This window comes from Rattus norvegicus, chromosome 11 (assembly GCF_036323735.1).
Source record: "Rattus norvegicus strain BN/NHsdMcwi chromosome 11, GRCr8, whole genome shotgun sequence".
NCBI lineage: Eukaryota > Metazoa > Chordata > Mammalia > Rodentia > Muridae > Rattus > Rattus norvegicus.
The window spans coordinates 78,821,488-78,846,387 of NC_086029.1; the positions used below are offsets into that span (position 1 = coordinate 78,821,488).

At 49.2% G+C, this 24,900-nt stretch overlaps 1 protein-coding gene and 1 long non-coding RNA gene across 8 annotated transcripts in view; one reads left to right on the forward strand and one right to left on the reverse strand.

Moving 5' to 3' along the window:
- Window positions 1-24,900, forward strand: part of Pdia5 (protein disulfide isomerase family A, member 5) — a 114,935-nt gene that overhangs the window by 44,052 nt on the left and 45,983 nt on the right. For 5 of the 7 annotated variants that reach the window (XM_063270642.1, XM_039088496.2, NM_001014125.1 and 2 more), the window contains exons 8-11: window positions 2,004-2,071; window positions 10,054-10,145; window positions 10,233-10,304; window positions 17,249-17,385. In XM_063270642.1, the coding sequence (XP_063126712.1) occupies window positions 2,004-2,071; window positions 10,054-10,145; window positions 10,233-10,304; window positions 17,249-17,385 (369 nt within the window). The remainder of the gene's footprint in view (window positions 1-2,003; window positions 2,072-10,053; window positions 10,146-10,232; window positions 10,305-17,248; window positions 17,386-24,900) is intronic. The other 2 variants (XR_005491040.2, XR_005491041.2) reach the window with 1 other exon arrangement.
- On the reverse strand, window positions 7,920-14,183 carry LOC120095661 (uncharacterized). The gene is made up of 3 exons (XR_005491353.1): window positions 14,075-14,183; window positions 13,757-13,867; window positions 7,920-8,247 (listed from the first exon to the last, which is right to left on the reverse strand). It is a non-coding gene; the product is annotated as an uncharacterized LOC120095661 (long non-coding RNA).

The window sequence follows — 24,900 nt, forward strand, 5'->3', positions numbered from 1 at the left end:
GCTGTAGGCTACAGATGGGCAGAGCTGGAAGAGAGGCCACACCTGTGGGGACAGGAGGTCACATTTGCTCCTGATGGCTGGCTGGCCTGGTGGGCAGTGAAGTGGAAGAGAGGCACTGTTTGTACTCCTTACTCTCCTCTCGGAATGGTGTTTTATCCCTTTAGTCCCGTGGAAGTAGATCTCCCACTGTGGATGGGGAGCTGACTCATACCCTGTGTGGCCCTGAGTACCCCTTGGGCACTGAGCGCGCTCTACTGGGGCAGGCTCTGCCTACCCTCCTGGTGGTTCAGTACCTGTGGGGAAGGCACTGTCTTCACAGGTGGGCATAGCCAGAGTCCCATAACCTTCAAGAGTCACTGAGATTCACTTGCCCAGGATCCCATATCTGTCAGAGGTCAGGGGTCAAGGACGGACACACGTAAATGGAGTTCTTATTCCCTGGTGCAGAGTGTGTCTCGCTGGCTTCTACTGCTTCCCCTGCCATGGTGATGCCTTGTGTACACTAGAGCCTGACTGGGTTTCTGTTTTCCTTGTGTCATCTTCCTACCTTTGTTGCCATTAAGAGTGTCCATGCCAGGGTGACCAGCCAGCAGAAGAGAGCCACTTGTCTTCCCAGAACCATTTCACACACTCGGGGTTTATAGCCTGTGGTAGAGGTTGTGTCTGGGCACCCATCTGTCAGGCAGGAATGTGGGAGAGAAGGCAGTAGGGCATTTGTGGTGTTCTGGTGGAAGGTTTTTGCATCAGTGGCTCTCCTAGTAGTCTTGTTACCAGGAAGAGGACAGACACACACACACAAATACTCAAACGCTCCTCCCTCCCTCTTCCTTTCTCCCTCTCTTTCTTTCTCTCTCTCCCTCTCTCCATGCCTCTGTCTGCCCTTGGAAAGTGGGAAGTCTCTCCCACCTGGATTCTTGGCTTACAGCCTTCCAGGGTGTGTGCTTGTCAGCCTTGCTCTTTGAGATGAGAGCCCACCTGACCATATAGTTCAGTCAGCATTGGTTTCCGTGGCCTTCAGATAATTCCTCTCAAAGCTTCTTTGCAGCAGGGTGGCTGTCAGAAACGGTAACAGCTTGGCATGTCACAATTCCTGGTGACTGAGGGAGCTAGAACTTGTGCCCCATGGGGCAAGGCCTTCTCTGGGCTTAGATGAAGGGGCAAGTTTGTGTCAAGCCTGCTGTGAAGCAGTAGTGGATGCTTGCCACAAATCTACCAATGCTGGCGTGGATGCATTACCACCCCAAGAGATGAGTATAACCATTCACACCACAGAAACCTGGGAGGGCAGAGCCATAGGCTCCTGTGCAGAGCCAGGAAGGCTGGGGTCTGTTTACCTCCTCCATTTGCCAGGAGGAACGGCCCAGAAAGGAGGTCCTGTGGCCAAGGCCAGCAGCAGCCAGAGTAAAGATTAGCGTCTAAGACCTGAGTGCCGGCCCAGTGCTCTCCCAACCTGCCAGAGCCAGCCCCTTTCACGTGGGGGCTGCCTCCAGTTTATTGCTTAATTGTGCTTGTAAATGGAAGAGAAAAGAGGCATGAAAGTCCCAACAGTCATTGTTCTCATAGTTACAATTTTCCCTTTCTAGTGGCATTTGACTGGTTCATTTGCCATCCCTGACTGCGTAAGAAGGGCAACTTAGCTGTGCATGTAGAAGGCTGCTCTCAACATCTGTCCTGGCTCCCTGTTACCGTGAAGCTATTCAGCCATGCTGGAACACTGTGGGCTTTGCTCTTCTCTCACACCATTGCTTATCTCATACGAGGTCCTTGGAGACACTAGGGGCTCCATCTTGTTTTGTGCCTGTAAATTCTTTGGCAGCCAGGCCTTTGCTTTCTATTCTGTTGGGTTCCACAGGGCCCAGGACAGCCCTGAGCTTACCAATGTATGTGGGGATGGTGTAGATGTTCGTGGGTGGTACTGGCTTAATTTGAGGTCTGGGAGGGGAGCTCAGGGTCCACCATCATTATAACCAACCCAGGTTTGGTTTCTCTCCTGCCTGTAACAGGGTGCAGCATGTGCAAGAGGATCATGCCACATTTCCAGAAGGCTGCCACCCAAGTGCGAGGCCACACTGTAAGTAAGGCACTGAGGGGGCAGCGGGACTGGTGTTCTGACATGGGGCCAGGATTGGATAGAGGGGAGGCTCTGAACTGTGAGGCCACCTCCTGCTACCCAGGTTGCTTCTGAGACCTGTTCTGTAAAGGTGGACTAACTTTGCAGTATTTACAGAGCAGGGATGTTTGGTGCCTGTCAAAGGCCAGTGATGACATATGAGGAAGCCAGCAAACCAGGCCAAGGAGCAAGGGCAGAACCTTTGAAGTTTAGCGTTTTAGGCACTGGGGGTCTAAAGTGAGTCTAGCAGTTGTTGGGGGGTCCATTGGCAAAGAAGGGGGCTTGGTGGTACTAGGGATACCCTGGAGCAGAGCTGTACGTGGTTTCAGAGCAGTTTCATAGAAATCATGCTTAGCCTAGGTCTCTGGGGTGGGGGTGGAGGTCAGGGGAGAGGCAGGAAGAGGAGCAGAAAGTAGCAAACAACCCCAGACAGGAGATCTACAGACAAAACTGTAGACAATCCCCAAAGGAAAGGAGGAGAAAAGCGGGTCTGAAGGAAGCCTACTTTTAGGGGACATAGGAGGAGAAGCCATTAGGGAAGCAGTTCTTCAGAGAAGCCAGAACAAGCAGGTCAGTCCTGATGCAGGCCTTCAGCAGAGAGGGAGCAATGGGCTGAGTTCCACCAGGGAGGGCTCCCTCCCACCTGCATGTCCTCTGCCGTGAGTCTGTCCATTTCCTAGACAGAGTAAGGAGCACACTTGTTACGCTAACTGTCGCAGACCTACAGACCACCTGAGTGTGTGAGACCAACCTCCGAGTCTTCTTCACCTTATAAAACCGAAACCTTGTTCTCAACATGAGTTTCCCCTTTGCTCTTCATCCTTCATACATAGATAGATAGATAGACAGACAGACAGACAGACACACACACACACACACACACAGATAAATCTTTCTCTTTTTTTGTTTCCATGATTTCGAGGTTAGATTCCCTCATTAAAATAGACTCCTACTGTATTTATCATTTGTAACTGGCTTATTTTGCTTAGCGTGATGTCTTCCAGTCCACCCATGTTATAGCACATGACACTATTTCCTCTTTAAAGCTGTGTAATAAACACACATGTACACACACCAGCTGTGTAATATTCACACATGTACACACCAGCTGTGTAATATACACACATGTACACACACCAGCTGTGTAATATTCACACATGTACACACACCAGCTGTGTAATATTCACACATGTACACACCAGCTGTGTAATATATACACATGTACACACACCAGCTGTGTAATATTCACACATGTACACACACCAGCTGTGTAATATTCACACATGTACACACACCAGCTGTGTAATATTCACACATGTACACACACCAGCTGTGTAATATTCACACATGTACACACACCCACTGCTTATCTGTTTAATATTCATTGGATATTTGAGTTGGTTCTAGCTCTTGGCTGTCACGAATGAGACTGTGAACCTGGGTGTACAGATACCTAACCTGCTTTGACTGCTCCTCTGGTGCGTTTGTCCATTTCTGCACTTAACCATGAAGCGTTTTTCGGTGGGAGCAAGCAAAGAATCTGCTGTTCTTAGGAGCATGGAAAAATCTATACACCACTCACAGAAGGTTATCAGAGGAGCCATCTCAATGAGTCTGGCCCACATCCCATTATAGGAGATCTGAAGTCTTGAAACAGCATCCCAATCTTTATGGATCAAATTAAGTGGGGATTAGTTCAAAGTCAATGTAAGCTGCATCACGTAGACAGGGGGATTGCCCGCAATTGGGCCGCAGGGTTGATTTACAGGAACCATTGCTTTCTCTGTGACCTCATTCTGGGGCAACACCGTGGTCGTACTTGTTCTCACTAATGAATTTTTAGTAGCTTGCCTGAAGACGTTTGGCCTTGAGGTACATATATATCACTCTAGGGAAATTTCACTGCACATTTTTGGGGCCTCAATAGATACCATATTTTAAGATTATTTAGCCTGGAGAAAAGACTTAATTACCCACCATGTTCTCCTTGCCTGTGCCCCTGTACACTTCGAACTGCTCAGCTCAATTTCCAAACTCCGTAGAACTGACAAATAAATAACTCAAGCCTCCAATCAGAATAAGAATTACCCCCCAGCCAGGTTCAGCCACATGTACCCTCTGAACTTTTCCCAGACATGGCCACACTGCCACAGGACTTGTCCGTGCTCCACACACAGGGCCACCCACCTCTATTTCTGCATCACATCACATTATAATTTAATATCATTATGATCTGTGGGCTTCCTGGGAGCAGGGGCCATGTTCATGTCAAGGGTGTTTCGTCAGCACGGGGCACAGAAGGTACCCAGTCCATGCTGACCAATGAGGAAGTGTGGAGGGTATCACTCCTGGGTTTGTTTTATTTTAGGCTCTGTGTTTATCTAGAATGATATTCTCTCCTTCTAAAGGGATCCAGAGTATTGGTTATTAAGGTAGGGACACAGTAAGAAGGAGACTTGTAGGATAGGGACTTTGCCCTTGGCCAAGGTTGTTCTGTGATATTGGCTCTGAAGCATACTTGTGTTCAAGAGACCTATACCTCCTTCCTGAGCCCAATCTAGAGATCTAAAAGTTGTCATTCCAGTTCTACCCATTCTAGTTCTCAACCTGTGGGTCACAACCCCAGGGTGAGGTATCAAATGACTCTTTCAGAGGGGTCACCTAAGACCATGGTGTTATGGTTTGTATATGCTTGACCAGGGAAGTGGCACTATTAGAAGGTGTGGCCTTGTTGGAGCAGGTGTGTCACTGTGAGTGGGCTTTACCACCCTCATCCTAGCTACCTGGAAGCCAGTATTCTGCTAGCAGCCTTCAGATGAAGATGTAGAACTCTCAGCTCCTCCTGTACTATGCCTCCCTGGATGCTACTATGTTCCTGCCTTGATGATAATGGACTGAACCTCTGAACCTATAAGCCAGCCCCAATGAGATATTGTCCTTATAAGAGTTGCCTTGATCATGGCATCTGTTTACAGCAGTAACTCAGACAATCGGAAACCACAGACACCATTACAGTTCCCAACAGTAGCAAAATTACACTTATGAATTAGCAATGAAAATAATTTTATGGTTGGGGGTCACCACAGCATGAAGAACTGAATTAAAAGGTTGCAGTGACATTATCAAAAAGCAGGGAAGCTTGTCCTTGAATTAAGCAGTGGAGTGAAGGCCCTGTGGGAGTCACCTCTGCCCCGGGCTTCTGTCTTATTAACTCACATTTCCTTTCTCGTGTGTTTCCTTTCTCTGAGGTTTGTTTTGTTCTGTTTCTACTTTAGTTTACTAGGAAAGCGGCTTTTGTGACATTCTGTCCCTTCACTAGTTACCTAAAGTGGGAAGAGCCCCAGTTTCTGGGCTGGGACCTTCCCAGAAGCCAGACACAGGAGTGGTGGACTGAGCAACCCAGAGGTGTTGGATTGCTTTCTGCCTGTGCACACAGAGCATAGCGGGGCTGATACAGACTGTTCTCCTCAGGAATCAAAAGCTTGCTCTCCCCACTGCTAAACTCCAGCTGGTCCAGAGCATCCAGCCTCCTTCCTCTCCATCTCTGTCCTCTTTGAGTTCCTTTGTCTGACTGTGCCTTGTGATGAGGGTCAGAAGTTGTCTCCTGCTACAGAGCTTGGGAGGTGTCCAACCTGATGATGTTATACAGGAAGTTACGCCAGATCAGCAGTGACATGTGGCCTTTGCCGTTTTCCAAACTCAAATCTGACCCTTGGGCACTGGCATTGAGAGGTGATGAGTTATGGGCATCAGTCCTCCCTGCTGCTGACTAATTGACTTACTTGTCAGCTGTTGGGCTGCTCCCTGGTTCAGCTGCATAAGTGTGCTTCCCCTCCTGGCCTTGCCCTTATCCACGACCCCACTGGGCCTTTGAGCATCTCCAGTTTATTGTTAGCCTTGGCCATGATGGGGCAGAGCGGATGTGAAACCAAAGTGGAACAGGCCTGGTAAGAGACTTACACAGGTCAGGTTGGTGCTGGCGCGCTCATTCATTGGCTAGCTGGGAGTTGTTGAGCGAGTTTCTGAGCCTTCGATCCTCCACTGATCTAGCTCCTAAATGAGGATGAGGAGGATGCTGGCCCACTGGGTTGTGAGGAACAAATGTGTAAGCTATGGGGCAAGGACCTCTACCTCCTCCTAACTGCCCTGGGACCATTCTTCAGGTTCTCTGGGAGGAGGTGCCTCCAAGGCCTGCATTCTCTCTGCAGTGCACAGACCGTGCCTGGCACTGTGCTTCCCTTGTCTTGCTTTAGTCAGTTCCCTCCTGATCTTCTCTGTGCCCTCGCTTCCGCCCAAGCTCATCTTCTAAGCTCCAGTACCACATGTCTGATAGCTTACACAGCATTACAGTCTGATTTCCCCCTCGCTTCCTGGATGCAGTGTTTAAAATAAAACTCAGCTTCTCTCTGCCTCCTTCAGGCCCCTCACTGAGCTTCCTAGCTCTTCAATAGTGTGACCCGCACCTCAGCAAACATTCATTATCTACATCCACCATCTTGGATCGGGCTCGGCTTGGCCACTTAGATGGTTGTTGAAGGCTCCTGACATCCCCTTGTATAGGTCCCCCTGACCTACAGTTCTTCCCTGACAACCTGCCCTGCCCTGTGCATTCACCCTGTGTATCCTGGGACTCTGCATCTGTGGGTTCAACCAATAGCGGATCTAAGATATATGGGGGGAAATGCTTCTATATTGAATATGTACAGACTTTTCCCTTAAGCCATATCCTATCACAACTGTTGAACATCTGTATTGTCTTCTGTTTGGGGGATAATTTGGAGCATATGAAAGAGTCTCTATAGGGTATATGCAAATGCTAATCCCTTTCCTAGACGAGACGAGAATGCCAAGATTTCTGTATCCTGGTGTTTTTTTTTTCTAATTTCACTGGATACCGAGGAATGATTGTATGTCACAGAAGTGCAGCTGGACAGTAATGCTTTCTTCGACCGCAGTAATTCTCTGCCACACCTGAATGGAGTCCCAAATGCCTCTGCAACTGAACCCTTTTCCAAAGTGACTCTGGTTAACTCGCTTATAGCCTCCTCTCTCCTGCTCCATGGAGTGGGTGGGGAGAGCGTGTGCTGCTGTGTCTTTGCATTTCCTTCCCATTGGCGATCTGACCCTGCCTGAAGCAGGAGCTTATGCCCACTGTGCAGCTTCTGTGATTGCTCCTAGCCAGGGTTAATCATGAAGAATATACTGACTGCGCGCTCTCTGGACACTGTGGCCTCTATCCTATCCTTGTCCCGGGAGCGGTTTGTTCCTTCTTGACCTCAAAAACTCTAACTCTAAAAGTGTTTCTACATGTTGCTCAAAAAGTGCACATCTTGTTAGGTGTAGTGGCAGCAAGACAGAGGCAGGAGAATCTCTTGAGGACAAGGCCAGTCTGGTCTACATAGTTAATTGCAGGGCAGGCAGAGCTACATGGCGAGACTCACAGTGCATGTGAGTGTGGACACGCACAAACACACCCCTATTAACTAGTCATTGTCACCCAAATGGCCCAGCAGTGCTACGGAATCTGGAAATTAAATGACCCCCCCAGGCAACGGTGTTTGCAAAGTCGACCTGGGAGATGAGATTGTTTTTTTGTTTTGTTTTGTTTTGTTTTTTTCCTAAATGGAGGACTGAATCTTTAGTGGTAGCCACACAGTAAGGGATTGGCATCTTCAGCAATCAGTTGGGGACCAGAATACCCAGACAATGCTGTGACAGTGTGTGCTCTGGAAATGTGAACAGATTATAAACTTCGTAATATAAACAAAAACACCTAAGTCATCTTCAGTTTAAACAGATTTTACTTGGGTTGTCTCTTAATCATCAAAAGCCTCTGAGTTGCTGCAGATGAGGAAACTAAGGAACAAGAGAGGCAGCTGAGCCGTGTCAGAGGAAATGTGTAGGTTAGGAGGAGAGTTTGGACAGACAGTGTCTGTCCGGAGCTCATAGTACAAACTACTCCAAGCCTCTGGTGGAGGTGGTGGTGGTGGTGGTGGAGGTGATGGTGATGGAGGTGGTGGAGGGGCAGCAGGAGGAGGAAGCAGTTGAATAAAAAGATGATGCACGCTTTGCAAGGTGTCTGAGTAGGCACACAGGCCAATTTCCTTCCTGTGCAGAGTTCTTAGATTGTCTTCTTCCTTGGTAAATTTAAAAGAAACAAAACAAAACAGAGTTTAGCAGGTGTACAATTAAGAGATTTGTAAGAAAGAAGGACTCAGAATGGAGACAGGGAGCATATGGGCTGAGTGCAGAGTTGGATTTCCGCCTGTGCTCAGAAGGATTGCAAAGTTTGGTGCAGAGAAGCCATGCGATGAAAGGAGAGGATGTGTGCTGTTAATCTTGTGGCAAACGTACACTGACGTGAGGGAGATCAATTAGACGGGAAGAAAGAACCCTGACGTAGACAGATATTACTGGAACAGACTGAGTCAGTCTGGGGAGTGGAGTGAGCACAGTGGCTTTTAGAGGACAGGCTCTGGGGCTTCTGCTCAGGTCTGTTTTGGGATTACCCTTGTGTTCTTTACAACACCCCAAAACCCTTGGCGGGGAAACCCTGATGAATTAGCAAGCACTTACTACACATCTGCTGTATGCCAGGTACTAAGCTAGGTATTTAAAACACTTAGAAAGATACACTCGATGCCTCTGGGGCTGAAGGGGCTGAAGGCACAGTCAGCACGACAGGGCAATCAAAACTTGTAGGAAATAGGACTTTGACATCATGGAATACCAGTTTGTGTTTAAAATCTTTGACCTGGCTTGTCACCTTCTGTTTCCTTAAGAGTCACACCACCTATGCTTTTCAAACAAGGAGCCTTGGGGGGCGGGGGGCTGAGTGACTTTCCAGAAGCCACACAGCTCATAATGGATACAAACACTAAGATCAGTTCATTGCCAGCCAGAGTCACCAGGCTCCTTTGCTGTGTGTCTGTGTGTTAGGATCAGTGATGTTTAGTTTCCTTTGTGCACTCCCTTCACCTCTGTGCTGCCCTGCTCTGTAAGCAGCCTTCCCGTCTCTTGTCATTCAACAACATTCTGTCCTGAGAATAGACTCAAAACACCCGATCCAGCCCCATGTAGGAAGGACATCTCAGGAGACACTGCATTCTGGGCTGTTCTTAGTACTGAGATACATAACAGTAACGCTGCTACCCGGGCTCTCCGTTCCAATTCAGGGATGTGGGCCTTGCAAGGAGAGAGAGGGTGGGTCACTTGGCAAGTTCAGGAGTGGCCTGTGGATACCTCATCTCTTATGTACCATGAGAACCATGGTCTCCTTACCCACATATGAGAAATAGAGTCTGAGATGACTGTACCAAGCCTAGGTGGGCCAGGAAGACGGGACACGAAATATCCAGGAAGATGTCCAAGGCCCTTATAGAGAGGCTCAGTGTGTTCAAAGCCACTGTTTCTGCAACTTGTAAGATGCATCCTTACATCCCAGTTGTCAATTAAAAACCCTACAGTCTATAGGAAAGGGTAGAATAGAAGGTGGGACATCTGGAAGTCAGAAAGAATTCTGGGATAGAGCAGATAGGGGAGATTCGCCCGGGAAGATGTGACCAGACAAATACACAGTACCTGAGCACAGATAACCAGTCATGTAGCAGAATGAAGATTAGAATAAACAGGTTATTTTAAGTTACGATCTAGTCAGAGAAGGGCCTAGCTATGTGGCCAAGGTATTTGTAAATATATTTTGAGTCTGAGTCTTAATTCTGGAACCATGGGGATGAGGGGAAGAACCAGGCCAAACTTGTACATTCTTGAAGAGCATATATCTGGAGGGCAGCCTAAGAACCCAGGTGCCTGGCTTTTCCAAAGCTCTCCATTGTTGTCTGGACTAGTTCAGACAGCCTTGTTATCCGGTTGCACACCAGCTTACAAGGCTTTGTCCTGTGCATGGATGGGTGCAGGTTGGAGACCAGTCTCTGTCCTTTCAGGTACTGGCTGGGATGAATGTCTACCCCCCAGAGTTCGAGAACATCAAGGAGGAGTACAATGTGCGTGGCTACCCCACCATCTGCTATTTTGAGTAAGTCTTGAGATCGCTTCTGCAAGGGCTGCCCCTGATGGCGTTGATGTCACTCGCTGAGCCTCTTTGTCTCTTTGCCTTTCATAGGAAGGGACGGTTTCTGTTCCAGTACGAGAATTATGGGTCCACGGCTGAGGACATCGTGGAGTGGTTGAAGAAGTGAGTTGGGCATTTGTGTTCGGGTCCACTGGGGATTGGGTACTAAGGGCTGCAGCCCCTTACTCACAGGGCTGTGCTGGAGAAGAGGTCAAGGAGGGAGAAGGCTGCATGGCTGACTTTCCCATGGGGATCTGAGGTAGGGGGTGCTATGAGGATTTGCTGAGCTGTTGACCTGTGGTGATGGGGCCTTGGTAGAGTCCACCCCTCCTTCTCTTACTTCATGGGGAGGGAGTATCTAACCTGTCCATTGTCTTGACATACTCAAGTCAGAAGTCTTTCCTTCCAATTATCCCCGCACTGTGCGAGGGATAGAGGTATTTCTCACCCTGCATGTCAGGTTTGAGAGAGTTCAGTGGAGTGCTCTCTGAAAATAGGACTGTCACTTAAGTGCTTATTTAAAAAACAACACTGTGTCAGATGCTGTGAAGCCAGTCTTGGAACATTCTAGTGCCTTCGACTCTGAGACACCCCTTCCCCGGCCCTGCTTCGTGGCAACCGTCAAGCCCTGTTTTATAATATGATTATGATTAGATCTCCGGACATCAAACCCCACAGTTCTGCCCACACCATCCCACATCTTAGCCGATGTGAGCCAGGCCAGCTGCCGTGTCTTGTCCGTCATTCCACTGGGTGTTCTTCTGGACATAAACCTAGCTTCCCCAGAGCCTTCTTGGAGCTCTCCTGGAGCCTTCAGGCTACCCTTCCCCAGTGCCCACCCTGCTCTCCTGTGGTGATCTGTGCATACATGTAGGAATAGCAGCTGCAGTTTGGGGGTTCTGCTTTGTGGCAGACCTCATTGTAAGCACCTGGTAGAGCTTCTCGTGCAGTACTCCCTGTAGGACTGACGGGAAGAATGTTTTTATCTTGTTTCATGGCCGAATTAACTAATATAGGTGGAGGGGCACAGCAGCTTGCCCGAGACGGTAGGTAGCTGGGCAGATGACCCAGCTCCCCAGGAGATGCCCTGGGATCCCACTCAGAGTTTATCCCTTCCCAGTCCCCAGCTCATTAATATATATTGGCATCTTTACCTCAGGGACCCTGAGTGCAAACCCCAGGGTTAGGGGAGTAGTTATTAGTTACAGGTTCAAGACATGTATTTTCAGAAATTGTGAAAAGGATGGATTTTTGTATTAAAAGACAAGACAAAACCCTGAGGGTTTCTGTTGGAGTTCTGAACTCCCAGGAGATGAAGCACCTGTGTTTGTGTAGCTCTTATCTTCTAGAAGCATTTCCACACCTTGGTCCCTGTCCATTGCTTCATTTTCAGCCCCTGCCCGGGAATGCCATTCCCTGTTACTGTGTGTTCATTGTCTCAGCCTGAGCCTTCACTTTCCTATTTCCCTTTTTCATTTGATAATAAGCGTGTACTCCCTACAGCCTGACATATCTCCGTCCGCCTTGGGAAAAGGTTTCAACAAATAGCAATCAATCTCATTTGTCACCGGAGCATAAAATCTGCCTGCTTCCCCCCCGTCTCTAACCTTTTCTCATTTCAAAACACCCTCCTCTTTCTCTCAAAGGATAAGATTTTGTTTGGGGGTGGGGGAGATGCGGTCAGAGCGGCCAGCTATCCTAGACATGGGGTTTCCTCATCAGTGGAGATTCATCGTGGAGGTCGCCATCTCTCCACTGGAGCCTGCCTGCTGCCTGCCATGTATCCTTCAGCCTCTTTTTGCCTCTCTACCCCCATCTGCTCTCTCCCACCCCCTCCTTCCCTATCTCCTCCCTCCCCTCCCCCACCCTCCCCTCCCTCGCTGACCTGATCTGTCCACTTCCAGGGCTGCCTACCTGGAGCTCTCTCCTGACCATGCCTTCTCCTTCCCGCCCCTTTCTTCTCCTTGGGATCAGGAGCCCCTGCTGTCAGCCCAGTGTATCTCTCGTCTCAGGATGAGAGGCGGGCTGTGCACTACCAGGAAGGGAAACTTGGGGCTCCTTGCAGCCACCCTCTAGACAGATGTGAGCACTCAGTGTTGGGGACACCACAATGCTCTCCCCCATCCAGGTAGGAAGACATCGGCCACTTCTTTCAAGACTCGCAGTCAGCTGCTGACCTCATGCCCCAGCCAGAGCCAGGCGTGTTCTTCCCGTGTGGCCAACTACCTTGAATTTTTAAGTGTTTTTCTGAGTTTATGGTTTTCAAGTAAGCTGTTTCTTTCAGAAAGATATTTTAAAGGACGCTCTGTGCCAGAGATAGTTGGGTGAGTTTTCTAGATTTTCCATTGTGTATCCAGCTCCATATGTGGTTCCTCCTTGTCTCTTGTATTTTAAGTTCCCTCAATCCTAGTGGGCAATAGAGGACCTCATCTTACATACCGCCCTGGTGCTGAGCTGTTCTCCAGGGTCTCTGTAAAACCAAGAGTTAAAAGACCAGGGTATATCTATCCTGGCTGTTTCTACCAGTGATGTCCAAAGCCTGAGAGAACCTGCCCTCATGGTTTTCGAGGTCTCATCACCTCTGCTGAGTTGGGGGTGGCAGGCAGGTAGAGGGTTGTAGAAGTTGTCCATTTTGTCCGAGCTGTACACTCAAGCCTATATCTACCAACCAGAGGCAAACTGAATTAGCAGATACCAAGTGTTCTTGCCTCCTGCTGCTCCGAGTTGTATTTCTACATCCATGACTCACACGTCTCCCCGAGATGAGCTTATGGGTGGCCTTGTCAGCCCTGGAGCCCGAGACAGATGCTCTGTCTGATCTTCAGAACAGCTGAAAGTAACAGAGTCCTGGGAAGGTACTGAGGAAACAGGAAGCATGCCCTAGCAGTTCCCCATAGTGTCTTTTACCGCACTGTTCTTGGTTTTTAAGTTGGGTATATTTCTTTTTTTTTTTTTTTTTTTTCTTTTTGGAGCTGGGGACCGAACCCAGGGCCTTGTGCTTGCTAGGCAAGCGCTCTACCACTGAGCTAAATCCCCAACCCCCAAGTTGGGTATATTTCTAAGAGTGTGTTATGTGCACGCGTGCGTGCGTGCGTGTGTGTGTGTGTGTGTGTGTGTGTGTGTGTGTGTATGTGTGTATGTGGTCTGTTCAGGTACAAATGCACATGCAGAGGCCTGAGGAGATGTGGATTGTCTTGCTCTGTCACTCTCTGCCTTATACCCATGCAACAGGTTCTCTCAACACATCTAGAGCTAGGCCGGCAGCTAGCCATGAGCCTCCTGTGTCCACCTTCCAGAGTATTGGAATTACTTACATGAGACCATGCCTGGCTCCTTTAGGGGGCCTGGGGATTCGAACCCAGATCTTCACACTTGCATAGTAAGCACTTTTATCCACTGAGCTATAACCCCAGCCCTTTGCCTTGTTTTGAGTTCAAATTATCCATGATTACCCAGGAACGTCTAGGTAGGAGCATCTCCTGCCCATGCCTGTCTGGAAGAGCGTGAGAAATAGCTGTGAAAAGGCCAGCGAGAGGTCCATTGTCCAGTAGGTGTTTTAAGCTGAAGTTGCTTACCTAGGCTCCTGGGGTCATCGGTGCGACAGCACAGCTGCTGTCTGCTGCCGTTGTCTCCTGAGGATAGTTGTGCAGGGCTCTTTGGAGTTCCTACTGGCTGGCATTCATTCTCTTCGGAGATATAGAAAATAAATTATAATTTCCCTTTTCAGAGAGTCTGAAGTGCTTTTTAAAATTTTGTTTGTTTGTTTGTTTGTTTAGCTAGCTAGCTAGTTAGTTTTTGAGACAGGGTCTCACTGTGTAATCCCAGCCTGGAACTCTGTGTAGACCAGGCTGGCCTGGAACTCAATATGTAGATCAGGCTGGCCTGGAACTCACAGATATTCACACGCCTGTGTGTATGTCCTGCAGCCAGGTTTCTTCACTCTTTACCCAGCGAGCTTTATTAGACGTCTGTTGTGCATGGGGAACAAGATGTAGGAAGGAGAGGAGGAGCCCCTGTTTGTAGAGAGCCAGCCTAACTGCCTGGGGAGGCCGACCTTGAATAGCACCTTCTACTTTCCGGCAGGCGCTCTGTGCAGACCTCTGCTCGCTTCCCCCTCCGTGTGGGCCTCTGCTCGCTTCCCCCTCCGTGTGGGCCTCTGCTCGCTTCCCCCTCCGTGTGGGCCTCTGCGCGCTTCCCCCTCCATGCAGACCTCTGCTCGCTTCCCCCTCCATGCAGACCTCTGCGCGCTTCCCCCTCTGTGTGGGCCTCTGCGCGCTTCCCCCTCTTTTCCACACATTCTCCTCAGGTGCACCCCTCCTGCAGTGCTCTCCTGACCACAGTCTCCCAGTTGTCTGTGGCATGGGTGCTCCTCAGGATCAGCTTATAGTGATACCCCACTTTTAGCCCAGCTGTACCCCGACTTCCAGGGTGTGACTCCGGCCACCAGGTGATTGTTTTTCCCCAGCTCCTGAAATCGTCGTGAAGTCCTTGCTTTGTATTCCCATTGTTTTCATCTCAGTGGGTTATATGCTCAGAGCAACATACGGTCTCAAAACTGGAGGCTTCTCAGGCTCTATCTTAACACTCTGCCAAGACATCATAGCTTTTGTATCTCATGTTGTTGGGTTCTCAAAAACTCTTGATGAATTTTTTTTTAAATTACTTTGATTTTTTTTAAATAGATCGCATTCATATAATTTTTTTACAAATCTAAGATACTCAAGTATGCATCGAGAAGCTTTAACTTCTGACCTTTTCTCCCTTCCTGTTATCCCCGTCACACCTAGAGGTGATGGCTTCAGCTGGTTTCTTTATGGTCTCAGAGTCTTCTTTTTCATAGCAGATAAAAGCAGTATCGTGTTTACCTCCCCTCTTTATACAAGCGCTAATAATTTATAGATTGCTGTGTGCGTGACCAGCAGTCTGTCCATGCTTCTGTGTGAAGAACACACATTCCTCTTCAGTCCTCAGCCCTCTACTAACAGACAAGGTCGGCAGTGTACCTAGCCCTCCCCTGGAGGCAGGCACACTCCCAGATCCCGACTCTCTACCTGGCAAATCACCTGCTATAGATATCGTTTAAAAATTAAGTTGTTGTTATTATTGAAATAGAGCCTCCTTGTGTAGCCTTGGCTGGCCTGAACTTGCTGTGTAGACTGGCTGGTCTCAAACTCATAAAGGTCTGCCTGCCTCTGCTGGGATTAAAGGTGTCACCACCACATGTGACTCCTGTAGACATTCATCTGGGTTAGTGGCTTAGCCCAGATATAAGAAGCCAGGTATCATGGAACTAGTACATGGCTGGTGATTTTCCAATGCTTGAATCTGCCACCAGTATGATCTCGTTATAGAATTTGGGGATCATAACCTGTGTCATAAGTCAGGTCCTACCTCCTGTCCTCAGTAAGTCGATTAAAGAGCCAAATTAAAAGTAGAAAGCAGCTTGATGTGGTGTACACCTTTACTCCCAGTACTCAGGAAGCAGAGGCAGGCTGATCTCTGTGAGTTCGAGACCAACCTGGACTACATAGCAAATTGTAGGATGCCAGGGCTACATAGTAAGACACTGTTTTTCTGTCAAAAAACAAAAACAAAAATAAACAAGTGGAAAGCAGAAAAGGGAGACTTTTTTTTTCAATATTGCCCCATTGGAAAAAGGGATAAAGGGATTTAGCAACCCTACACCCCAGTCTATCTTTGGGGTTCTGATGTGAGATGAATGTTTAAATAGAAGGCCAAGGATACTTGTAAGCAGTCCTGGTCAAACTGTGGTCCTGCCAACTGTCACCTCATCGTCATCTGGGCTTCAGTCTGTACTGTAGAACTGTACGAAATCTCTTTAAGGGAGCCCGGTTCCCCCTCCAACTAGCACCCTCTCCTTTTCCCTGGCATGAGATTCCAAAGAAATTCTTGTGTCTCTGGACTCCCTTGTTCCAAATATGGTAGTCAGATTGAGAGGCTCAAGATATCTCTTCAGGAACCCTCACTTTTGCCAGGCAAGTTACAATCTGACATTGAGTAAGCATGGACCAAAGGCTTGCCCCTCTCATTCTGGAGACCAGTGAGACTGAGGCTCTTAGGGCAGCTCAGTCTACAGAGCCAGCATAGTCCTCATAGACTCTGAACCCAGCTTCTGCTTCTGTGTGAGCCACGTGGCTCCCTGATTAATTCTCCAGCCCTGACTGCTAGAGCTCTACAGTGTTCCCTGCTGTTGGCACTTACAGGCAAGGAACAGTGCTTGTCTTCTCACATTTGTCATCCAAGAGGTTTTTTCCAAAGCGCAGTTGAGGTGCTTTGGCAAAAGTACTCAGCAGTAAAGCAGCAGGGGTCTTCTGTCACCAGCCATTTCATTCTGGTGGGAAGTTGTTACCTGGGAGCCTTCCCTCCACCTAGCACTAGGGGCTGTAGACACACCAATGTATGGTTCTCTGTGGAGCAAACAGGCTTCTGGAAGATCAGGTAACTGCCAGGGTTTTGCAGCCAGTGGGTTGACTGCTCTGAGAGCTTTAGCAATGTCTGTTCTGGGCCTCTAGAAGGATTGATAAGGTAGAGTAGATTCTAGCAGGGTGTATTCCACCAACCTGGTTTCCCTCTGTCTCAGTGCTCACCTCTCCCCTCATTCACACCTTCTGTTTGCTCCACCAGTCCTCTGGCCTCACTCCTTCCCTCCTCCTGTGTCCTACTAGAGCAGGTGGCTCAGAGCAGGACACACAGCTTCCACAGTGGCCATTGTGCCCGTTCCTGTTTGCTCTTGCCAGCTGGCTGGAAGTTTGCACTACCTTGAAAAAGCCAGCAACCCCTCCAGTTGCTGGGGAAAATAAGATTCCCTGGGCTGTCTTAGAAAGCTGTAGCAGACAGCCACCATGTACACTGGGTATCAAGTATCTTTCTGCTTGGGGAGAAGGCAGAGATGGGCAGGGCAGCCCCTCTCCATCCGTCTGCAGGTCCAGCTTCCAGTGTATAAAAGGCCTTGGTGTGGGAGCTATGTGTCCAGGGGGCTGGATTTTGTAAAGGCTGTTCAGACGCCAGGGCTTGCTCTGAGCTCTGCCTGTTTTTTGGTCTTCCAGTCCACAGCCGCCACAGCCCCAGGTCCCCGAGACTCCCTGGGCAGATGAGGGCGGCTCCGTTTATCACCTGACCGATGAAGACTTTGACCAGTTTGTGAAGGAGCACTCCTCTGTCCTCGTCATGTTCCACGCCCCATGTGAGTGGAACGCTGCTGCCCCTACCTCCCCCTCCCCCAGAGTAGGACACTGCCTTGGGCCTTAGATAGGAGATGCAGTGGGAACTGACATGGTGTCTATCCTCAGCTCATGCGTCTGTCCTGTATCTCCATCAGAACGGCACAAAAGCCCCCATCAGGGGCTGGAGCAATGGCTCAGCGGTTAAGAGCACTGGCTGTTCTACCAGAGGTCCTGAGTTCAATTCCCAGCAACCACATGGTGGCTCACAACCTTCTGTAATGTCATCTGGTACCCCCTTCTGGCCTGCAGGCATACCTGCAGGCAGAAAGTTACATACATACTGTGTTAGAGCAGTCCCAGCCCTCCATTTACCTAGGGTAAGTCCAAGGTAACAAGAGAGGGCCTGCCTTGACTTGGTAGCTGAACAGGCAGTGAGGCCAGCGTCTAGAGCGCCCCCTGCTGCTTCATCCGTCCCATCTCAGACTGCAATGATCATAGAGCATCCCAATCTCTGGTGCTCTCAAGAGTGGCTAGAAGGTATGTAGCTTTGACTCTCTCTCTAAGTCCGTGCCCTCTCTGCTGTGGAGAACAGAAGGTTGAATAAGCAGCTTCAGGAGGAGGGGGCTGCTCCTGGGAGGGAGAGCCAAGGACGGACGGCAGCCCTGTGTGGGAAGGGCTGGCTGCACCCAATAGGAGATGAACTGAGTGGCCTGGGACTAGGTATGCCATGTACATGTGAGGTGCTGTGCCCTCGTAGTCTCCTGCTCCGGGGGTCCAGTGATCATAAGTGAAGTTACAGAGAAGAAAGAAAAGCAAGAATTCTGTGCTTCACAGGTGAGGGCCAGAATTGCAGCATCACAGTGTGAGAGGGGAGAAGGCATAGAACTATAGACACACTCCAGGAGGAGGAGGAGGGTGCATGGTTGGTTAATCCTGTGGGCATAAGGTGCCCGTGCTAACAGATGCCGGATGGGGCGTCTTTCATCTTACCCGCAGTGCCACCAAATGAGACTGATTAGCACCACCTTGCAGATAAGATCGTCACAGGTTAACCACTGCTTGTGAGTCCTGTGCTGCTTTGGTGGCCTGAGAATAGGGATGGGAGGGAGGGTGACAACAAGGTCTATCCTGACTCTTTGAGGGGCTGTTACTATGAATTCCCCTAACATTTTATTTGTTCTCTTAAAAGTGCCAAATTCGGCCAGATGGGGCTGGTGCATGCCTTTAATCCCAGCACTTGGGAGGCAGAGGCAGGCAGATCTCTGTGCGTTAAAGGAACAGAGTTCGAGGATAGCCAGGGTTACACAGAGAAACAAAACAAACAAACAAACAAAGCTAAATTCTTGAGACTCCAGAAGAAAGACATTTACTGTGGTTTGTTTCTAGTTCTAGAAAGCAGACAAAAAAGCTCAAAAACATTTCTTTTCCTAAGACTTTTGACCCTGCTGATTAAGGACAGTGTCAGAGGAGCAAACATCCGTAATCCCAGCTCCTAGGGGAGTTTGAGGCCAGCCTAGGCTACAGAATAAGACCTTATGGGTGTCGGGGGACAGAGGGGCGCTTAGTTAAGGGGATCCCTAAGGTTAGCGATAGCTTAGAGACGCCACTGCCTGGACAGCAGGCAGCACTGCCTCCATCCCCACCCACCCCTAAGCTACAATATGCTTCCCCGGCCTGTCTCAGTGTTGTGGAGAGAAGCGAGTCTTCAGGGCTAAAGTCACCCTGCTTGCTTCTCCATCCCGGCTGGGCAGGCAGCTGCTGCAACATGTTCTCCTTCAGGCGTCTACTGACCACTCAAGGGTGCTCACTCATGCCCCGTCTGCTTATAATCATTGGCTGTACTTACCCCTGCTTTCCTGCAGAGTGAGGGAGGGGTTCATGCAGGAGCACGAGGTTCACTTCTGGATGAGCTGCCTGCTGATGACCCCTTAGACGCCAATGACTCTGCTTTAAATAGTATTCTCTCCAGACCCTCTTTCCTTGCTGGGAACTGTGCCTTTCAGCCTAGGAAGGGCTGAAACCTCGTGGTGGAAAGGAGAGTCAGAGCTCAGGGTGGGATCCACGGGGAGCACTCTTAGCTGCCTGGCTTTGGGCTTTGAGCCAAAGTGCTCCCAAAACCCCGTCACGAGGTTGGAGAATCAGTGAACCCTGAAAGTCGGTAGTGCCATGTAGAGTGGCCGGAGGGCAGACCCTCTCAAAGACGTAGGCAAACAGAATTGGAATCTGTCACCACAGCAAACCACGGGGTCTGCTGAGCTTTGATGGCCTTGCTTGGCTTGGTTCCTGGGCAGGGTTCCTGGATCAGAGAGTGAGCACGCCTTTCTTTTAGGGAGACATTCAATAAGTGAGTTGCCATTCTGACTGTGAAGGGGAGAACGGAACAGGACGGGGGTAGTGTCATCCAGTGCCTCGTGGCTGGGCCTGTCAGGAGAGTGAATCTAAACACCAAGCAGTGAGAATCAAGACAGAGTTCAGAATTGCAAGGTTTACTGTTGGCTTAAAGGACCTCCAGCCGAAAGAGCTGACTTTTTAAAAACAGCACAGTAGACTGAAGGGGAGTGGGGTTATGTGAAAATAATAAGCAAACTTGTTTTTAATGGCTCTAAGCAGTTTTATAGATAAACAGTACAGGGTTGTGGGGAAGAAGGTTCAGTTTACTCCCAGCGGACCCTGTGAGACCTCCATTCTTGCTTTGCAGTGTTACTTCTGTACATGTGCTAAGAGCTGACACAATGGTTGTTTCTGCCCTGGGCTCTTCTTGAATGGCTAGGGAGAGAAGGCCTTCCTCCCGACCTATGCTTACCCAAGCAGGAGATCCTGGCAGCCCTAGGTTGACATGGCATGGCATGTGTTTGGTACCTGTGGGCCACGCTCCTGAGCTCCTAGAGGGATGAGCATATGGGCCCTGGTCGTCGTATATTGTCAATCCTCTGTAGTTGGACTGACCATGAAACTTCTGTTGGCCCCCATCTTCTTTACTTCTTTTTGCCTCAGCTCGCCCAGTGGCTTCCTGGTTTTCCCTCCCTCCCTCCCTCCCAGCAAGCCATACAGACACCCCAGTGCAGCTGATGCCTGGGCAGTCTGCATGGACCAGCTGTAGCCACGTGGCTTACGGCCAGGTTTGCCCCGTGGGCCTTACTCTCCAGGAACTAGATTGGACCTCCTGTGGAGGACAGTGCAAATGGAAGCCAAGGGCTGAGAGAGAGATAGGCTCATGTGTTGGCAAAGCTTGGCTTTGCAGCCCTGGAGTGTCTCTTCCTTTGCCATCTAAGCCTCGCCTGTGACCTCCCCCCGGCCCCATGAAGGGCTTAGCATGAATGCTGCATCATGGAAGTCTAGGCCCACTTCAGCCCTCAGCGGGCAAAGCAGGGTCTGTAGAAGGCACAGCCACAGGTGCTGGCTAATGCCACACTCTAGTGCCATCTGCTTATGTCTGCCTCGTTCTGAGCAAGAAGTCAAGCAGCTGTCACTCACTTTCTCTCCCTGGTGTTTCCTCCCTCCCTTCTTCCCTCCTTTTCCTTCTTCCTTCATTTTTTCCCCCTTTCCTCTTTTTTAAAGGCAGGGTCTCTAGCCCAAGCTGGCTTCAGACTTCCAATGCAATCAAGAATAACCTTGAACTTCTGACCTTCCTTTCCCATCTCTCAAGTGTGGAGGTTATAGGCATTAGCTGCTACATCCAGTTCTGTAGTTCAAGGGGTCAAACCCAAGGCTTTCTGTCGAGCCTCACCTCCCAGGCCCTTCCTAGTGGGTATCTGTACCTCTCCTGGAATGCCTGGGGGAAAGAAGCTCCATGGTATGGAGAAATAGTAATGACCGAGAAGAACAAAACTGCTTCTACTCCATTTCCAGTCAGGACTGCTCCATTTGAAAGCATCATTTTGCTAATATTTTTGCTTTAGATTTTTCTCTTTTAAAAAATTTTTTTGGGTTGTTTTATATGTATGAGTATTTTGCTTGCATGTATGTATGTATGTGTACTGTATACATGCCTGGTCCCTCTGCAAAGACAGCAAATGCTCTTGACCACTGAGTCACGGCTCCAGACCCCCCCCCTTGCTTTTACATACATTAAAACTGGCCTTTTTGTCAGCGCATATATAGATTTGTGTACGTCCTGCTCTAAGAGCCTTTCTGCTGCTGCTGCTGCTGCTTTTCTAAGTGTACAAATAATTTAAGAATAACAGTAATGCCTTTTGCTGCTGCTACTACTGCTGCTCCCCCGCCCACCGCTGCTGCTGCTGCTGCTGCTGCTGCTGCTGCTGCTGCTGCTGCTCTTGCTGCCCCTGTTCCCCTTGCTCCCCCTGATCCCCCTGCTGCTCCTGACAGCGCAGAGCTCACAGGCTGCACGAGTCCACTGCAAACAGTGGGAAGCCCTCTCTCCACCCCAGGGTTGGACACTACTAATGTCAGCATCGCCTCCTCTTTCTGCAACTCTTCATCTACATTATGGAATTTCCCTTTCTTCTTTTTAATTTTATATGAGCAGGGACAGTCTTTATCCATTTTCTGTGATTTGACTGTTTTCACTTACCAGTAGGCTCTGATGTTTTCCTGCAGATGTAAGTGTTGACATTTAAATCTAAGCACCAAGCATTGTGTTATAATTTGGATATGCCATAAATTTTAAACAAATCCCCCGGTGATAGACATTTGTCCTCAAATCTTTACCATTCAAACGGCACAGGAAACATTTTTGGACGTTATGTTGGAGGCCACAGCTAAATATTTAGGATTAATTGACAAAGTGGAGTTGCTTGCCACAGATGGACCACAGATTTCTAGAAACATCCAGAAATGCTTTACTGTACCTTTACCTAGGTGGCGGAGTCAGAACCCTGACAACCTTGGTGCTGTGGTTTGTGGTTCGAATGCAAATGCCTTACCAACATGGCCCCTCATGCATTGTGGTCCGTCATGGTAGCTGTATGCAGTATGGTCTTACCAGAGGAAGTAGGACTGGAATAGGCTCTGGGGCTTTGAAAGCCACTGGCCATTCCCAGTTGGCTCATTGGTTTCTGCTGGCTTTAAGAGCTGAGCTCTTTTCTTTCTCAGCTCCTCACCTTGATGATGATGGTGGTGGTGATGGTGGTGGTGATGATGGTGGTGGTGGTGATGGTGATGATGATGGTGGTGATGACGATGATGTGGTGGTGGTGATGATGGTGGTGGTGATGATGGATGATGATGGTGGTGGTGGTGGTGATGATGATGATGATGATGATGGTGGTGGTGGTGATGGTGATGATGATGGTGGTGGTGGTGGTGATGATGATGATGATGGTGGTGTGATGATGGTGGTGGTGGTGATGGTGATGATGATGGTGGTGATGACGATGATGTGATAGTGGTGGTGGTGATGATGATGGTGATGATGATGATGATGGTGGTGGTGGAGATGGTGGTGGTGGTGATGATGGTGGTGGTGGTGATGATGGTGGTGGTGGTGGTGGTGATGATGATGGTGATGATGATGGTGGTGGTGGTGGTGGAGATGGTGGTGGTGGTGATGATGGTGGTGGTGGTGATGATGGTGGTGGTGGTGATGATGGATGATGATGGTGGTGGTGGTGGTGGTGGTGGTGGTGGTGGTGGTGGTGGTGGTGGTGGTGGTGGTGATGGTGATGGTGGAGGTGGTGGTGGTGATGGTGGTGGTGGTGGTGATAATGATGGTGATGATGATGGTGGTGGTGGTGGTGATAATGATGGTGATGATGATGGTGGTGTGATGATGGTGGTGTGATGATGGTGGTGGTGGTGGTGGTGGTGGTGGTGGTGGTGGTGGTGGTGGTGGTGGTGGTGGTAGTGATGGTGATGATGGTGGTGGTGGTGGAGATGGGCTCTATCTTCCCCTCTGCAGCCATAAGCTCAAACAGACCTTTCCTTCTGTAAGTTGCCTTGGTCATGGTGTCTTATTGCAGCAGTCCTTCTGAAATGTCCCTCACAACCCCATGTTTTGAATGCTCAGTCCCCAGTTGATAGCAGTGTTTGGGGAAGCCGTGGGAGGCAGGGGCCTAGCAGTTAGAAACAAGCTACTGAGGTTGAGCCTTTGAAAGCTACCCCACCGGGCCTTCATTCTGGCCTTCCTCTTTGCAGCCTGGTCCGTTATAAACAGCCTCCTTCCCACATTCCCACTGCCATGAGAGAGCCTGATCTACCAGGCTTTCACTTCCGCAGTGGGCCAGAATTCCTGAAAACCGTGAGCCAAAAGAAACCTTCCCTCCTGTAGGTTGTTTTCTGTCACAAGTCGAGGTCAGCGCAGCAGAAGGAGGGGATACAGGCAGATACTCCCGGCCTTTGTCATCCCTGCTAAACTCACTAACGGGCAGCTCGCCTACAGCTCTCCTTGCTTGAAGACACTAAACATCCTTCCATGGGGTAACCTGCTCTGTTAGCCAGCTTTCCGTCACTGAAAACGTTCCTAGTAAAAGCCAGATGAAAAAGATGGGAGGTGAATGGTCTCAGTGGTGATCGTTAGTCCTTGGTTACTTAGCCCTGTTGCTTCTGGGCCTCTGTCAGACAGTACATCGTGGCAGGGTGTACGTGCTGGAGGAGACTGAGGTAGTCGGGGAAAGCAGAGAAAGGAAGGGACTACACCCTTTAAGGGTGTGTCTCCAGTGACCTTACTCCTTCCAGGACATCCCACCTCCAGGGGTTTCTGCATCTCTTGACAACGCTATCGGCTGGACACTTGAGATTTTAGGGGGCATTTAAGAGCCAAGCCAGTGCTCCAGCCTTTCAAGTTTCTTCCATGAAACCAACCTCATACTCTTTGCCTGCTTCCCACTGGGCTGTCTGTCCTTCCACCCAGAGCTCTGTCATCATGGATATTACTCTTCATCTGTTTATGCATTTCCTCTTCATCTCCGATGTTCTTTAGCTTGCTTCTGGGTGCTTCTCCTTGTACAAAGCCACGCTGTAATATTTCCTGAGTAATTGCTACGAATCGGGTGTTAATTCTAGACACTTTTCATATATTACCTCATTTCATCTGTACGACATATCCTGTCAGGTTGATATCATTATTCCCGTTTCATAAAAAGGGAGGCAGGCACCAGCAGGCCAAAGAACCTGCCAGAGGTCATATAACCAAACCAGTGGAGTCAGGATAAAAATTAACCCAAGCAGTGCTGGAAGCCATGCCCCAGTACTAAGCCGTTCTGGGGGCTGGGGGGATCTACTTTTCCTTCCCTTAGCTTATCCACCCCAGAATAAGACACCATTGTCCTGTCTTCGATGTAACATTGGTTTTTTTCTTTTTGAGGTTTTGTTTGTTGTGCCAGGGGAAGGAACTTTACCTTCAGTGGGGGTTTTTGTTGTTGTTATTTTGTTTGTATGTGTCTTTTTTATTTACCTAATCATCTTTTCCCTATAACATTGTCTTCTTGATATTTTCTTATGTTACTAAAAACACCTTTTTATTTGTGCTTTTGGTGGCCACCTGATGTCCCATCATGTAATGGCACCGTAAATTGCTTAACCAGCGACATAATGTTGAGACTTTGAGTCGTTTACTGAATTTCCCATTATAAACCGGC